A 16,889-nucleotide genomic window follows, 5' to 3' on the forward strand; every position below is an offset into this window, starting at 1 on the left:
CAAAGGTTAAAGGTCAAACACAAAGTCCTCGAGGAAAAAATGTCGAGCTGAAGAAAAAACAAATAAAGAGGATTTAATTTTTTCCCCTGGTTTTTACGTATTTATGACTGCTTTTTCTACGTGCAATACTACTCCGCGTTGTTCATTTCTTCCCCCTGCCCTTTTTGTTGTTATGACTACGGGGTCGTAAATCCGCCATGTTTCCCAGTTGTGGAGTTGCGACAGGGACGGAGAGCTTAAACATGAGTGCAGAAAATAATACGGCAGAAACAGTGACTGATCAAACGGTACACACAGGCAACATCATCACCATCCATACCACACTTGGAGACGAAGGTAAACACGGCGACTTTACGCTTTTCTTTTGACAATATTATTGTATTTACAACCTAAATGAAGAAAACATTATTGGGCCTTGGTGTAGGCCTGCTCGTGAAGAACTGGCTGGCTTCCTATGATAGCTAGCCAGGAAACCTTAGCTTGTTTGCAAAGTTATCCAGCTAGCCTGCCACAAACGGATATACTAGCAAGGTAGCTAACGTTAGTACCGTAAAAACTTAACGACACCGTAAAGGAAACGCTGTGCGGTCGTCGGATACCTACTCGGCCAATTAGCCAAATATGTAATCGGCTAGCCAGCTAAGTTTAACATTAAAACATGAGTTATTGTTCGCAAGACGGCTAGAAAGCTAATAGAACAAGACTGTTTAGCGCGCTCCGCACTGGTCTAGCTAGCTGGCTGCCTAGCGGTAGAGGTTTGACAAGTAAAATAACTTATCGTTTGAAATAAGGCATGGCCTCGTATGTCTGTATACTGCAGCACATTGATGGTGCGCTTTATGTAACGTTTCACAGTTTGGTTGTCCCTTTTCTTGCGTCTTACTCTTATTATTCTGCTGGCTTCGTCTGGCTGGTGGTTTGTCGTGTATACTTGCTAGCTAGTATGCCATCAGAATGTATCAGCTAACTTAGTACACGGTGCAAGTAACTGGGTAAATGCTGTATTCCATCATCAGTACGGCATGACTGCATCGACTTATTTGCTGTAAGTCTTCGATGTAGAGCTCTTGCAGTAGCATACTGATAAAGTTACAGCAGCACACATATAAAGGGAGAGGATTCCTGTTATCTATGCAAACCATACGAGCAAGCTGAGCCATTACAGTTATCTCATCATGTATTAAGTGGACTGTTGGAAGTGACTTCGGTGACCAATGTTATTAAAAACATCCAAGCATAACTAAAGATGTGAAAATAAAACTGTGCTGTTGATAATCGAAAACATATTTTCTGTATTTTTACTCCAAGCAGGATTCGCCTGCGTTTAGCAATCAACATCGATGTAAGAGTTGTCCTCGGTTTAGCACGGGAAACTAATTTAGAAGAAAGCAGATTGACATTGTTTACAGTAAGATTGGAATATTTTCTTCAAATATCATTATTGTTACCATTAACTCTTTTAAATGAAAAATTGCTAATCGTGCAATGGGATAGCTGACATTGGTTATGTTGTGGTTGGTTCACTAAAACACATCGTTTGCCTATTAATTCTTATGAAGTTATCAGCCCATTCAAGTATAGAACCTGTGTTGAATGGTATGTCTGCGTTGCTCACCTGTGTAAAATATGATAACGTCTGCTGGTGTGGACCTAAAAAGACACTCCACAATGAATTATTACTTTGATATGATTTGAGGTAACTTCCCAAATGTGATCTCAGCTCACACATAAGAATTGAAACTGAAACCTGCAGACTTCTTCATGTCAGGGTGGTGTATGCTGATGCCATACCTTTTGATGCTGTGCTGGCCTTGCACCATCCATGATCCTGCACAGAAAGTTAGACTTATGTAAAACAGTATGTCCATTTTTCCATCTTTCCCTGTGGTCGTATAAGTTAGAAGTGGCCTCAGAATACATATATGGGTAGTTTGGTTATGAAAACCTGTGTCTTGCCATTTGTTTGTGGGCAGATGAAGATGTGCACAGATGTGGACGTTGCCAAGTGGAGTTCACCACCTTGGAGGCCTTCATTCAGCACAAATTGCAGAACAGCTGTCAGCGGGCCCAGGAGCTGGAGCACCCTCAGCTCACCAGTGAGGTTTCACAGGACGTCAGCCCAGAGGTACCTGGAAAACGCCTCTCGCCACCAGTGTGCACTCGCCTTGCTTAGTAAAGGAGTTTAAGAGTTCAAGCTGTGATGAAGTGATCATCAGCAATTTGTCATTCGCCAAAAGAGAAATTCAGTCAGCTTTCACTTCAGTCCAAATGACTTCAGATAAGCACACACCTAGATTCCTTAGTATTGTTTGTTCATTTGAAAAAAGCTGCACCTGCATTTGAGAAACCACAGAGTTGCTCTCAGGTGGTCGTCTTGCTGTCAACAGCACCATTATTTTCCTCCCTGAAGGACTTATCAGAATTTCTTCAGTTACCTGAGTTATAGTAACAGTTGAATAGGACCCTCTTGGTGACTGTTGGTCTTGAATGCGTTTGTGTGTAACTCAGCAGGTTGTGGTGATTGAAGGAAGCTCTGTGGCCGCAACAGGAATGGATGACAGCGCCGTATCATCAGAGGAGTCTGACCGACTGCGGAACACGGGTGGGTCAACACTTGCAGTACAAGCAGATGTCATCCTCCAGCAGCTTCGCCCTACCTTCAGAGAGAGCAGATTCAGCAACCATAACTCATGTCAAGCACGGAGGAGCACTCGTGCACACTGCATCACGTTGACGCTTTCGGTCTGTGAATGATTGATTGTGTGTTCTCTCCTCCGGTGAAGTGAGGGGCCATGCTGTTGCCACAGTCGGGCGTAGGAGGAGGAGCGGAGCAGCGAGGAGCCTGGGGCTCGATCAGGGCAGAGCAGCTGAAGAGGTCACAAAGATTCCCATCAAAGTCAACGACGAGGGGCGCTATATCTGCCACATCTGCGAGAAGACCTTTAAAACGGTACGCTACGACGGCTGACAGAGTTAGCAAAAGTGCAGCTGTCCTAAATTATCAGGGACTACAGTTGACATGTCATTTATATATATCCATTCTTTATTTCCACATTTTACAGATGTTACCCGAAGTTCAGTAGCTTGTCTTCATTAATTAGTATAGTATCTCATGCAATACATATTTTTCCCGCTTTGTGTTACCTTTACCCCTTTCACTGTGATTCACCCATGTGTGAGCTGTTCATCTTTTCAAACATACAGTATCACCTAAAACTATTGATTAACGGACTTTAAAATTTAGCTTTGTCTCTTTGCCAGTGATGTTTTTGCCTGTTCAAACTCTTGTAGAGTCAGCTTGTGTGACAGACTTGCGCACAGTAACTAAAGTGTTGTTGCATTGTAGCCAAACATCTTAAGAACGCACCTGAGCACCCACAGTGAGAGGAAGAACTTCCACTGTAAACTGTGTGGGAACTCTTTCAGAACCAAGGGCTCTCTGATCCGGCACAACCGCCGTCACACGGGTAAGAAAGGAGGAGTGCAGAACAGAAATTTTATTCCCTTGGCTTTAAGGTCCCCCCCCAGTTTCAGTGTCATTAACCCCTGCAGATTTTGGAGCATGCTGTGTCTGACAGTGTTGTGTGTTGTCTCACAGATGAGCGTCCTTATAGGTGTAATCTGTGTGGGCTGTCCTTCAGGGAGTCAGGGGCTCTGACCAGGCACCTAAAGTCCATCACTCCCTGCACAGAGAAGATCCGCTTTAGCCAATGCAAAGAGATTCTTGTCAACAAGGACGGGATGCAGAAAGGTATCGGGTGGCTCAGTGAGCCCATGGTAATTTATATATGGGACAGGGGCAGGAATTGTGAATGTGTAGGTGTGTCTTTGGTAAGATGATGAATTCATGCAACAAGAGAAACTGCAGTGTGATTTTATGCATGGCCCTTGTCCAGGACTGTCCGGAGCTATGAAGTGGTAGTTGATACAGTCCTCTGTTTCTGTGTTTTAGGGCTTAAAGGTGAAGAGCAGCTTCCTGTGGTCAGTGTGGTGGACAGCTCTGAAGAGGTCATCCATGAGGTTCACATGCAGGTGGAAGTGGACAGCAGTGAGCAGGCTCAGCAGGTTCAAAGCCCCAAATTACACTTGTCATGTTAGTTTTTATGCTACATCCATTAGTTAGGGGCAGATTTCTAATTCTCATCAGGGGAATACTTATAACATGTCCTGAATCAGTTTCCACAACAGTATTTAAAACTGATTACTTCTGCAAGCTGCTTGTACTACTTGTAATATGAGAATCGCATTGATCCTTTGAATGTTCAGCGCACAGCTGTGTGTAAGATAAGATAAGTGTGTAAGAAAGTTTTTGTCACCAAGCTTTGGCACCAAGCTTTTATTGTCTCACTCAGGAGCAGCGTGACACTGTGTCAGAGGCTGAAGGGGACAACCTGATCAGCCAGGCCATAATTAACTCTGGCATCGCCCTGGAAACGGAGAGGGCTGAGCAGGCCGAGGGCAAGTCTCCTGTGCAGCCGCTGCAAAACCATGAAGCTGACAGCAGGCTTACTGAGATCCAGGTCACAGAGGAGTGTGTAGAACTGGATGCTGAAGAAGCAGTGGTGAGTGAGAGTCCGTCATCTCTGCCAGGCTATTGGTCATATTGCAGATATTTTGAGCACAGTATAGTACATTGTTTACTGCATTACACATTTGTAATTATTGTTCTACTGTCATTAGCTATTGAAGACTGAATATGATTAATAGCGTGACTGTGTGAGTGTGAGTTATTTTATAAAGTGTATAAACTCCTTTACGCATTTTCTTTTGCTTAATGCTTTCAACAAATGCCTCGTTTTAGGAACCTATGGAGAAACAAAGTGAACCCAGTTCTGCAAAAATCCACAGATGTCCTCACTGTAATCGGGCTTTCAAGGCTTTGAACTACCTGCGGGTGCATGTGAAAGGTCATCTTGGTAAGTTTGCACTACTGGGTAAATCCTTCATATCCTTTCACGTTACGCCATGTTACTGCCACAGTTAGTGCAGCCTTGCCCAGCCTCTGACGGTGTTACTGTTCATAATATGTTGTTCACATATGGTGTTTGATTACTCTTTAAAAATCCACCAGGTATGTATATACCAGTCAAAAGTTTGGACGTACCTGATTAAGATAATTGGGAACATGCGTTCAAAGACATTTTGATCTGAAAACTTATGCTTAAATGCTTGAAATCTGTTTCTCAGACAGATATAAATAATGAAGATGATGTCTATGCATGAATTTCTTCCCAAAAAAAAGAATTTTTTAAAAATGTTTTTTGACTACTTTGAATAATCTAAAATATAAGTTTCGATCTGTGTAACATTTTTGGATATTGCATAATTCCATTTGTGTTATTGCATAGTTCTGATGCCTTTACTGTTATTCTAAAATGTGGAAAATAGTAAATATAAATAAAAAAAAAATGTGTCCAAACGTTTGACTGGAAGCGTATGTACACACCTGTAACACCAGTGTCTGCATTTGACAGCTACACTACCGCTGCCTAAATAGGACCGTGCTCACTCCGCAGGTTTCAAGCCCTTTAAGTGCACAGTGTGTCAGAAGGAGTTCCTCACGGGGTACCTGCTGAAGAAACACATGGAGGCGCACCTGAGCGAGCGGCGCTTCAAGTGCGGGGAGTGTGGGAAACTCTACAAGACCATCGGCCACGTGCGCGAGCACATGAGAGCGCACTCCGACGAGCGCCCTTACCACTGCAACCGATGTAACAAGGGCTACAAGACCAAGGTGAGTCCACATGACTGGCTGGCTGCACCATTCTCATTTTCAGTTTCAACTGGAGCAAAAGGGGAACTTGGTTATAAGAATACATTGGTCGTGAACAGTACAGTGAAGTGGAGCACAGCAGAGAGCATTGCCAAAATGGATGTTAAGTTGCATTTTATTGATGTGCTTTGACATTTTTTGTCATAATTGTTATAGTTACCATCCCTCTCTTTCTTCACACTCAGACTCATTTCACCAACCTTTCTGTCTTTCCCAGAATGCCCTGCAAGTGCACCAGCGCACACATGCACAGGTCAGGCCTTACGTGTGTCAGTACTGTTCTCGAGGGTTCAGGGAGAAAGGCTCTTTAGTGCGCCATATTCGCCATCACACTGGTGAAAAACCCTTCAAGTGCTTCAAGTGTGGTCGTGGATTTGCAGAGCACGGAACACTTAATCGACATCTCCGTGCCAAAGGTGAGCTGGGGTCAGACCTGAGTGTAGCTTTCCCATGTTTCAGTCAGGGCAGCAGATACTTCTCTTGCCATTTGCAGGCCAATGTTCTGTTCTCTTTTTAACGACAACCATGAGTTCTCAGTTTGCAATAGATTAGGAGTAGGTTGGTCAGAAGCTGAACTTCCCTTAATTGCTTTTGAAGGTGCATAATGTAAAGTCTAGGGGAGGAAACAACATACAGAAAGGGCATACAGTGTTGGTCCTTTCTGATCCTTACAGTCGTGTTTTTGCTGTGTGCAGGGGGATGCAGTGGGGGACTGAAGGAGTCTGAGCAGCCTGTGGTTGTAGAAGAGCAGCCAGCTGCCAACAGCATGGCTGCCACCATTATCTCTGAGGACCCCCATGCTGTGCTTGTGGAGTTCTCCTCAGTAGTGGCAGACACACAAGAGTACATCATCCAGGTGGGCTTTTATGTCTAAAATGGCAGCATTCCTAGGGCAGGTTAACTTATCCCACTTGAATGAGTTGTTTACAGATATGCATGCTAAAACGTTTTGATAAAGGACATTTTGAAATGTGAGGTTACAAAAGTTCAATCATCACCAGGATAATGGTTAGTTACTTTCCCATTTCTCTTCAAGGCTCCATCTGAAGTGACAGAAACTGGCGGTGAAGTTCCACTCAATAGGAATGAGGTTAGTTCATGGTGCTGAAGTGCTAACTGTGTAATGAAACCTGTTGCACTGTTGTTTGAGCGACCACTCAAAAGAACAAACATATTCATGAGCACAGTGGCCTGCTAATACTAGTCCTCTAGTCTGAACACTCTTTGAGTATTAGTGCTTTTATACACCTTCCTCTCCTTCCAGGTGGGCAGCCACATCATGAAGGTTGTCCAGCAGATCGTCAGCCAGTCCCAGTCGGGACACCAGATCATTGTGCAGAACGTCTCCATGGATGAGAACGCAGCCATCTCCTCGGACTGTGGTGACACCATCACCATCGCCACGCCAGAGAGCCTGACGGAGCAGGTGGCCATGACGCTGGCCTCCGCCATCAGCGACGGGGCCATACTTACCACGGACGGGACGCTGGAGGCAGCGGGGGGCACGGTGACCATGGTAGAGTCCCGTGACATAGAGGTGATGGAGCAGGCGGAGGAATTTGTCATCACTTCACCAGAGGAGGTGGAGATACAGACTGTTATTGTGCAGGATTAAAATGCAGTATTTCTTTCACTGGCTGATGGAATACAGTTTTATTCCCCTGATTTGTTTTGTCTTGGGTTTGTTTCCTAAAATTAGGTATATGGGAAATGGAAAACCATTTGAAAAATTTTAGCCACCCAAATTTTAGGTCTCAGATCCAATGATTGGGGTGATCTGAGGATTTGAAATTTCAGTAATGATAAAGAAATTCTCCCTTGGCTCCATCACCTAATAATGATACCTAAAGATTTTGAATGGGGGAAAAATGCCTACCCTTGGTAAGACTATGATGTATCAACAATCTACCTAGAAACAAGCACTGTTGGTTTGCCTAACATTTCACCAATATTTAGAGCCAAATGCTAGAAATGTATACACTGCTGTACTGCACTTGGAGCTGCCTTGATACAGGATTTCAGCTCGTGCAGGACTGCTTGCACAGTTCTGAAGAGGTCATTAGTTCCTGTTACAGCATGGCAACTGGGCCAGCCAATGTGAGAAGATATTGATGTAACAGTTGAAAGATGATGTTCTGTATTTTTGTAATGCAAATATACCATTTTATAAGAATATTTTTGTTGGGTTTTAAAATATTCTGCTTAGTAGTTTGGATTTTAATATTCAGAAATAAGTTGGAAGAGATGCTTGGTTGCCATTAACAAACCATCGAACAGTTTACCTCTCATAAGGACACAGGACAAAAATTCAGTAGATTAGCCTTCAGCTTACTGAGTGAGGCATATAAGCATGCATGCATTTGTGCACACATGTGTGAAATGTAAGATTGGATTGGTTCCCCTGTGTGGATGCCAGTTTCCAAAACCATTTATATAGAGTTTCAGCACAATTGGAGATGCAATTATCTCCAGTTGGGATTCATTTGTCAGGCTAGTAGCATCTGTCTAGTAGAGCTGCAGTCATCTTCAAACTTTCATATCCAGATCAGTTCATCCCACCTTAATGAATGGTTTTTCGGACTGAGTCAAGTAGATGTGTACTCTCCAACAAACAACTCTAATAAAGTGGGCATTAATAAAGAGAGTACAGCTGTTATCACCACTGTGCCCGAGCAGCCTATATGGGTGCAAAAAATTAAGTTCATCCTACATCTAGGAATTATGTGTATATTAAATGGAATTAAATTAAAATTGTAAAATACTTTCAAAATGTGTTTTTCATTTGGTTATTAAGTTTTATTAAACGTATGTTTGTATTTCAGATTTATAGTGTGTGACAGGTTATGAAATCCACTCAGTAGAATTATACAGTTAATTATACAGTTAACTTTAATGTAAATGTGTTTTCACATTGAGGAGTCTGAACCATCCAGTCCAACCCACTGATTATTTCATTGTCCCTAATTACCTTGGGTGGAAGACAAAAATTACATTCAACAGAAGGCTTCCCACAGTTCTACCCCCTGACATCTTTTTCAAAGCAGAAGACATTTTTAAAGCCCACAGTATAACTAAATGGAGCTGTAATTTTATTCTGTATACTTTTTGCTCAAGTCTGCAGTATGCAGTTCATATATGGTATCTCCCCGGGTTTACTGAACTGAATTTTTCCCATTGCCACCATCCTGTTTGAAATACATGCTGTTGGTTTCCCTTACTCTGCTATTTAAAACGAGTAGTATACTGTATTTATTACATGATCTGACCATACATTACATTATTGGCATTTAGCAGACACTCTTATCCAGAGTGACTTACATAGGTTACAATTTTTACAATGTTATCCATTTATACAGCTGGATGTTTACAGAGGCAATTCTGGGTTTAAGTACCTTGCCCAAGGGTACAACAGCAGCACCCCACCAGGGAATCAAACCAGCAACCTTTTGGTTACAAGTACTGTTCCTTACTACTATACTACACTGCCGCTCCATCTGTCTAGCTGTCAGTCTGTTAGTCTGTTCCACATACCTCCAGCTGTAATGTACATACACCACTCTTGCATTATATAGTAGCGCTCCCTTATTTCCGTTTTTAAGTAATTATGTTTATGTTTAAAAAAAAAAGCATGATTGCTTACTGGTAAGACTTAGAGTGTAATAAACACAATTTAAAAGTTAATTTACAGGGAGTGGTTTATTTCCCCAGGCTATATTTCAGCTAAATGATATCTGGACGCTGTAAATTATGCTATAAACTATAATTATTTAAATATCCAGCTAATTTCAAATATAATAATAATTTAACAATAATTTTTGTCTTAGTTCTTTTACAGGAGCAGTGAATTTCCTGCATTAGCTTGATTCTTCTGTTGGAAGGCAGAAAGAGCTTGATAGCCTGAATTTAAACAAAAATATTTCAAAAAAATTACCATGATATCAAAATTCTAGTCTGGTTAACATTTTAATGTGATTACACAGTATTATATATGGCTCCATTTCACTCAAATGCATCTCAGTGAAAATGCTGCAGTGCAGTGGTACAAACAAGCCCACTGAACCACTGAACCTCAGACCACTCAGTATGACCCAGCTCCACCCAAAACATCCAATGGTAATGTCAGTAGTTCATATGCATTGACCAAAGCCAGAGCCCCCTTGGAGGAGCTAGCTAACAGGCGTGCTTTTGAGGCATCTTTATTTCATACTAACATGTTGCAGGAAATTTTTCAAGTATTAGTAACTTAGCTCTTAGTGATGTGGGATGGAACAGTTACCATACTTACCTTTGTCAAAGTGCAATGATATGAAAACGATGTACAAAAATTCCATTTACCTGAAGCATATGGGTGAATATACCAAAGAACCACGAGTGGAGTGCAAACCAACCAACAGAAGCGATGCTTTGGAACTGACCACTTTGTCATAGCACTGCTGAGGAGTAATCAGTAGAAGTAAAGCCAGTAAAAAATTCACTGACGTGATATTTCTGGAAAAAAATATTACATCCTAGCCAGTTTTACTGTAAGTCATGTGGTGATTTGATTTTGTGTTATGTTCTCAGGGCACACAGCATTTCATCATTTTCAGATTTTGCAAAATTCTAAACCATGATATTCAGTTCATACCTGCTAAACACCAATACTGTAGAAGGCACCATTTGGACTTAAAATTATAATCCATTTTTTGAAATGTCTAGATCAATTCCAAAGTTTCCAATTTCATAGTTGACTACTAATAAATTGCAACTGACCCCAACACTGTCATTGCCAAATAGTGCCTCCTGATGTGCAGCCAAGTGACTAGGCTGATCTTCAGTGAACACAGGTCATCTGAGGTGAATCCACATACACTTCTGTAAACCAGTATTTGCTGGAAAACCTGCTGGAACTACATAACTACAGAACATAATTAGATTGCTGTGGAACTCTTCCCTTTTGCCATCTTTTTCTGCTCTTTGCTATTGTATGTTACTGTAAAGTGTTTCTGTAATTTTAAATGTCAAGGGCCTTGCAAATGTGTTTACCACCACTTAATAACACTCCATTTTGTATAAACTCAGACTTTGTTTATCTCACTGAAGCCAATATGAATACACTGTACAAAAATGGTTTTAAAAAATGCTGCATACTTCGTGGTAGACCTGATAGTAAGAGCTGCCTATCTGTCCTTCTTCCTGCCGTGAGCGAGAGGCTGGAATAATTCCCCCAGGTTCCTGAGGATACCCCTGTTGTAGAAGCCTCTTGACTGAATGTGCCCTGAGGAGCAGTAGAGTCCTGGTGTGGGCTGGCAGTGGTGGCATCCATGCCCTCGCCCTTTGTACCACTCATTGGAGGTTTGATTTACCAGTGCCAGGTAGAGGTGGAACATAGCATATCCTGCCAGCAGCATGAAGACAAACACGAGGAAGCCTAGCATGAAGACAATCCGGGGAAAGGTCAGGAAGAGGTGCTGTTGAGGTAAGATCAGAATTACAGAATAAGTATCAGAATTACACAAAGTGCTAAAGTGCACATTACTACAGATCTGTGGAAAAGCATACTTTGAAGTGAGAAAGTGTAGCATTTGTGTTTGTGTCCTAATTACACTTGCAACTAAAAGTTAAAGTGGATTATTCCCATGTAATTTTTCATCATTCCTGTCTTAATCCATCAGTCTGGCCACCAAACATCCAGGCCACCTACAACATGGTACGATCCTCCCCATTAATGTTTAGAAAGTGAAATTAAATGGGCTCTTTAAATGAAACTGATGATGGTATGAGAGGGTTGTGACAGAAGTGTCTACGCCTTACTATGGAGTTTAGGTGTAAAGCATAGTCACTTACTTGCACAACAAATAGTGGCCCTGCTGCCTGCTGCTCCCCCTGCTGGTCAATGTAGTGAGCATGCAGAAGCCCAGATCTGAGCACAACATTTAACAGCATGTCAGCTGTCAGCACTGCGATGTCACCTGCCATGGCACACAAGCACAGCAGGTAGAGCAGGAAGTGCCTGCTGTTCTGAGCTCCAACGCAGTTGTTCACCCAAACGCAATGATGGTCAAATCGATGCACACACCTGTTGCACACTCCTGTTAAAACAAAATGAGAAAAGAACTATACGGATGAATACCGGTTTCATTTACTTTGCAAGACTAGACAAAGAGAAAGTAGCATCTTGGTTATGTTTATTTTCAGCTGAAGGGCTTTTCTAAATCCTAAGATGTGTTCTGTATTCTGTACTTTAGAATAATTGTAATTGAATAAAGGATTTATTATAATGGTGTTTGTAGAGAGAGGCCAGGCAGGAAGGTGTCATGCTGTTCTGAAGAAATGAACTCACGACAGTGTTTGGACCGGGCAGGTTTCACCAGAAGACAAGTGGGGCAGGAGACCTCAGGGTGGTACAGCTTCCTGTCATAGGGGTACACCTTAACCAGGGCAGCATGGTTTTCCTCTGTCACTGTACCTGCACAGCATATGGCAATACAGTCAAGTAGTTCTCATTCTGCATCACTCAGAGAACAACATAATGTGAAGGGAACCAACAGGTCCCACCTTGCTTACCTGGGTCTTTTCTGCAGCACTGATAGAAGAAGTAGGATTCCACAGCAAGCAACACATAGGGCATACTAAGGCTGGACAAACTAGTGTCCATCTCCCTACAGTAGCCGAATACTTCGTAAGTAAACTCTGCATACACAATGCCCTCCAAAAATAGGTGCAGATACAAAAATAGCTTGTTCCTGTAGTGAACGAAACAGGTTTTAATTGTTTTACTAGAAGAGCAAAAAGCACACCATGCATGTTCACATACATGACACATACTTGTAGGGAACTTAGCATGCTGCTCTAGTCGGTCTCAGATATCTGTATCTTAATTTTACAAAAATCAGAACAATGTATCTGGTGAACAAGGATACTAAAATCTTAACATCATCTTAAGTGCAGCCACGAATGTCTTTTTTTCATAGCATTGTGAAAATGGAAAGAACAAAAGTTCGCTTGAGTGTGTACTTACCGTTGATGAAACAGCCTGTGCATTATCTTGTAAGAAAGTTGCTGAAACCATTGTGGAATCCAAGGTGAGATTATCTATCAAGTAAATAAAACCCCAATGATTGTTACATAAACTCACTGAATACCACAGAGATGGATGGATGGATTTATTTATAACACACAAAATATTGCATATAAAGAATGAGGACAACTGAGGACAATTTAAAGACAAACACTATGGAGATCCGTTGAGAGGACAGTAAATTTGACAAAATTCTGGGCTTTTACGCAGTAATTTTGGTACTTTTAAAGTTTGACTGAAACAATCGTGGAAATTATCGTATCCTTTCGTAATGGCCACTTCCCATATCTATGTATTTACAAATTCCAGTTAGTACCTTCGCTACTTGTAATAAACGTATTGGAAAAACGCAAATCTCAGCGCACTGTAGCGACGACAGACTATCGCCGAATCTTGACACGAACATCTTTTACGCACACTTGGCTATATCAGGGACATCAATGATATTATGTATCTAAAGTACACGACTACATAGCACCACCATGTGGATATACTATGTACTGACCTCAGTGACAGCGCTGAAAAATCTTCCCAAAGGAGTTTGTTGTTGTCCGGAGTATTTACAAACAAGAACAATACACGACAGCACAACCACCACATATATTGCAAAGAGAGTGAGGAAATCCATTGGTTAACCTGTACAAACGAAAGTGAAAAATCCACTTCAAATACATGTCTAACCCGGCAGATATGTTAAGTTAGCCAGCTAACTACTTCATCCTACTTTAGTCACCATGCGCAAATCAGAATTGCAAATCAGGAAAGCAAAATGGCTTAGTAAACAGCAAGCTGGTTTACCCATGAACGAGCAATATATTGTTAGGCAGATAAAATACCAGTCTCTAGCTCGGTATATGTAACTGGTTAAGTAGCATGCTGCTCTCATACCACTTGTTAAGTGACTTCATCAGTATCTGAATGAGAAGTATGCATACATCTATGAGGACAACAACGGCAGAGACAAACTAGATAGCTTACTAGCCATATTTAAAAGTTAGTATTTAATGTTTTAAACATAGTGTAGGGCTGCTACCTGGCAAGGCTACACTGTAGCTGCACCTCCTTCTTGCAAGCAAATATACTTGCTTTCAACAACCAAACTAATAAATAATGGTGTAACTAGTCGAATTTCTGAATTACTTGCCTTTTGGCTGGATTTTACAGTAAATCATTTTCCCAATTCATATATCTAAACTAAAGCTGTTTTGTGTAACCTGTATTCCAGTCAGCCCGGTTTCCTGCTTCCTGGGAGGAGGGTTACGACGCCCTCACGAAGATCAATTCTGCGCAGGGACTGTGTATTCCTGGTGCGCCTGCGTTCAGTGTCGATGACGCTGCAAGAGTAGCGCGCAGTGCTAGCGCTTAATGTCATTTTAATTGACCGACTTCGAGGAACCTGAAATTGCCCGAAATGTAGGATAAGCTCTTCTTTTTTAAAAATTTAAGACATTTTCATGTTCGACTGGGTTTATGAACCAATATAGCTACAACACACCAAGAAATTTCAATTGATTCGCACACAAACATATTTTTATTATGTTTTTAATCGCTACCAAGTGCAATAAAATGGGGCTTGGGTATCGGTAGGCATTACAGACTACAGGTAAGTCAGTGACAGGGTGTAGTTGCCTTAGTGCTGTACCGTGTGTTTTACATTCCGAGTCCATACAGCTTTACACACACACACTTGGTTAAGAGTTAAACAATGAATGTTACTGCAGCCCTTGTCCTTTCAGATCATGGCCATACATCTATCAGCAGAATGACATCTGTATGTCAAGCAAAGTGCAAGTTTTCAAATGATCTGCACCCTAATAACTGTGGTTTTTATGAATTTAGGCAGTTAAAATACTTACATGTTGGCTGTTCTCTTGATTTTTTTTTTTTAATTTCTTGAATGGTGTTATGCATTTTTCTATGTCAAATAAAAAAGCCCACAATTTGTGTGAGGAAATAAATGTGTATGTAGTCTGTTATGATTTTTTAAACAAACAAACAAAAAAAGAATAAACATTGTTATCAGAGGGACCATGGAACCTGTAAGTTTTGCTTCATGAAAAGGAGCACCGATAGTCATACAGAGTTCTTTACTGAGGAACACTGCCAGAGTGAGAGCCCTTATAAAGGAGTGCCTCGATCACAGTGTTGGCAGTTCCTGGATTACAGAGCAAGCGTCACACCAAAGAAGTCTGCCCTGTTGATTTCAGTGTATCTGTATGCTGGACAGGAACATTCTTTGTAGCCAATCAGTGGTTTGCATAAGGCAGTTGGCATCTTTATTAACATATGATTCCTCATTTTCCTAATCCTTTTACACAGACTGTAATCCTGTGAAATTATTGAGTGCCATGGGTTAAAATGCGACAAACACCGTGTATTTTCATAATTGTCTTGAAAACAGTTAGATGTACATTGAAATGAAAGAATCCACAACTTTGAAAAAAGCAGGTGTTTCATGTGCCGGTGCCATCAGTCATGAACAGTATAGTATAGTATAGTTCAGTATAGTAACAAACAATAGTACACAATATTGTATAGTCATATACAATCTAAACATTGTATTATCATAGATTTACAATACATATTCTCCCAAGGATGTGGGCAATGAATCTGAGGAGAATAAATCAAAAAGCATGCTATAAATTGGGCATATTTCACATCAGTCCCCCATGCTGTTCCCTTTGTTGCACACAGGGCATCATGTGACACCTGTCACTGGGTCAGGTTTCAGGTCTTCGCCTGTATCTTCACCCGGCTCTCATGTTACACAGTCCGGAGTCAGCGAGAGGAACCTGAGCGATGGCCATCGGGCTGTGCCAGGCTGTAGCACTGCCGAGGCACTCTCATGTGTTTCTGTTTGACAGTCATTTTCCCCCTGAGCTGTGAAGGCTTCCTCTGGGTCCTCACCACTGTTAAGTAGGGTAAGACTGCGTTTTCATTATTGTTTCAAGTCCAGCAGACAAGTGACCTAGAAGAACGCAAGAATATAAATCTAAAACCAATGCATTGTCTTCATTTGTCTCCCTATAATGCAGTCAACAGCTTGTAGACTTAGACTAAGACTGTTAAAAGTGTTGCATAATCTTAACCAGACCTTTCGTCATATATATATATATATATATATATATATATATATATATACTGTATATATATGTATGCCAATTGGTCTCCATAGTAATTTTTAAATTCTGCATGATGATTGACTCTTCATTTATAAAAAGTATATATGAATATATCTTTTCAATTCTGCATTCTACTATATACATATATATATATATATATATATATATATATATATATATATATATATATATAGAGTCAATCATCATGCAGAATTGAAAATTCCTGCTGATTAATTGTGTTGTCCACATGGCATGAGTATTTTAGCTTGTGTGGCTATTACTTGTTTCATATAAACATGTAAAAGCCCTCTGTGTTGAGGACAGTAGATAACAGTTGTAGCATCCCCAAGAAATATAGAGCAGATACCATGACATGGAGCATCAGATTGGAGGAGAGTGAACTGATTCCTGAGGCGCTAAAATAGAACAGTCTTAGCTGTGTCATCTGGAAGCATGTGTGTCACTATCCTGATTAGCCTGCTTTTCCCATCCCTAAAGAGATGTTTGGATGGGATTCAGCAGGCCAAGGAAAAGACTAGCTTTTTCACTGCAAGTGTTGAGGGGCAGGTGATGAATAAAACTGTCTCTTACAGTAAACTGTATCACTGACAACATAAAGATTTGTAAGCATCTGTCCCCCTATTTTTAATCTCCACTTGGATTAACTCTGCATCTGGATCTTTTGGAATACATTTACTGGTAAAAATTTGCTGTCTGCAGTTACAATACTTTTTGGGCATTTTAACTTCCCTTTCCCACTGTCCATAATAACTCCTCATCGGATTTGTCCTCATCAGTAGCAAAAGCAATTCTTAGGTTTAGTTCTGTGCTTTTGGCAGTTACTTGACTACAGCTTATTCAAGTTAATTGACCATTTTATTATTCCAGTGGCATTGTGAATTTGGTTTGCATTGTTTGCTTTTGTTGATAAGTT

The 16,889-nt window shown here is 41.1% G+C and overlaps 2 protein-coding genes across 4 annotated transcripts; one reads left to right on the forward strand and one right to left on the reverse strand.

Moving 5' to 3' along the window:
- The first annotated feature begins 221 nt into the window (after nt 1-221).
- Nucleotides 222-8,438, forward strand: e4f1 (E4F transcription factor 1). Its single transcript, XM_036537070.1, has 14 exons — nt 222-336; nt 1,974-2,125; nt 2,509-2,602; nt 2,784-2,950; nt 3,347-3,467; nt 3,599-3,751; nt 3,953-4,065; nt 4,353-4,562; nt 4,802-4,916; nt 5,517-5,734; nt 5,991-6,189; nt 6,469-6,629; nt 6,810-6,863; nt 7,038-8,438. The coding sequence occupies exons 1-14, from the start codon at nt 243-245 to the stop codon at nt 7,386-7,388; spliced, it is 2,202 nt and encodes a 733-aa protein (XP_036392963.1). The 5' UTR covers nt 222-242; the 3' UTR covers nt 7,389-8,438.
- Nucleotides 8,439-10,836: 2,398 nt separating this feature from the next.
- On the reverse strand, nt 10,837-14,110 carry zdhhc4 (zinc finger DHHC-type palmitoyltransferase 4). Of its 3 annotated transcripts, none has more exons than XM_036545679.1 (7): nt 14,048-14,110; nt 13,339-13,469; nt 12,774-12,847; nt 12,320-12,498; nt 12,096-12,221; nt 11,600-11,844; nt 10,837-11,223 (listed from the first exon to the last, which is right to left on the reverse strand). In XM_036545679.1, the coding sequence occupies exons 2-7, from the start codon at nt 13,459-13,461 to the stop codon at nt 10,933-10,935; spliced, it is 1,038 nt and encodes a 345-aa protein (XP_036401572.1). In that variant the 5' UTR covers nt 13,462-13,469; nt 14,048-14,110; the 3' UTR covers nt 10,837-10,932. The 3 variants fall into 3 exon arrangements, with proteins under 3 accessions (XP_036401572.1, XP_036401564.1, XP_036401581.1); XM_036545671.1 differs by having other exon boundaries at nt 13,978-14,089; XM_036545688.1 differs by lacking the exon at nt 14,048-14,110 and adding an exon at nt 13,867-13,969.
- Nucleotides 14,111-16,889: the final 2,779 nt, after the last annotated feature.

This window comes from Megalops cyprinoides, chromosome 1 (genome assembly GCF_013368585.1).
Source record: "Megalops cyprinoides isolate fMegCyp1 chromosome 1, fMegCyp1.pri, whole genome shotgun sequence".
Taxonomy (NCBI): Eukaryota; Metazoa; Chordata; class Actinopteri; order Elopiformes; family Megalopidae; genus Megalops; species Megalops cyprinoides.

What these genes read in the sequence shown, in the direction of transcription:
- e4f1 (XM_036537070.1), top strand. Translation starts at nt 243, where the DNA reads ATGAGTGCAGAAAATAATACGGCAGAAACAGTGACTGATCAAACGGTA. An exon ending in CACAGGACGTCAGCCCAGAG is followed by an intron (nt 2,126 to 2,508) that starts GTACCTGGAAAA and finishes TGTGTAACTCAG; the next exon opens with CAGGTTGTGGTGATTGAAGG. An exon ending in GCGAGAAGACCTTTAAAACG is followed by an intron (nt 2,951 to 3,346) that starts GTACGCTACGAC and finishes GTTGCATTGTAG; the next exon opens with CCAAACATCTTAAGAACGCA.
- zdhhc4 (XM_036545679.1), bottom strand. Translation starts at nt 13,461, where the DNA reads ATGGATTTCCTCACTCTCTTTGCAATATATGTGGTGGTTGTGCTGTCG. An exon ending in TGCCCGGTCCAAACACTGTC is followed by an intron (nt 11,845 to 12,095) that starts GTGAGTTCATTT and finishes TTGTTTTAACAG; the next exon opens with GAGTGTGCAACAGGTGTGTG. An exon ending in GGCCACTATTTGTTGTGCAA is followed by an intron (nt 11,224 to 11,599) that starts GTAAGTGACTAT and finishes TTACCTCAACAG; the next exon opens with CACCTCTTCCTGACCTTTCC.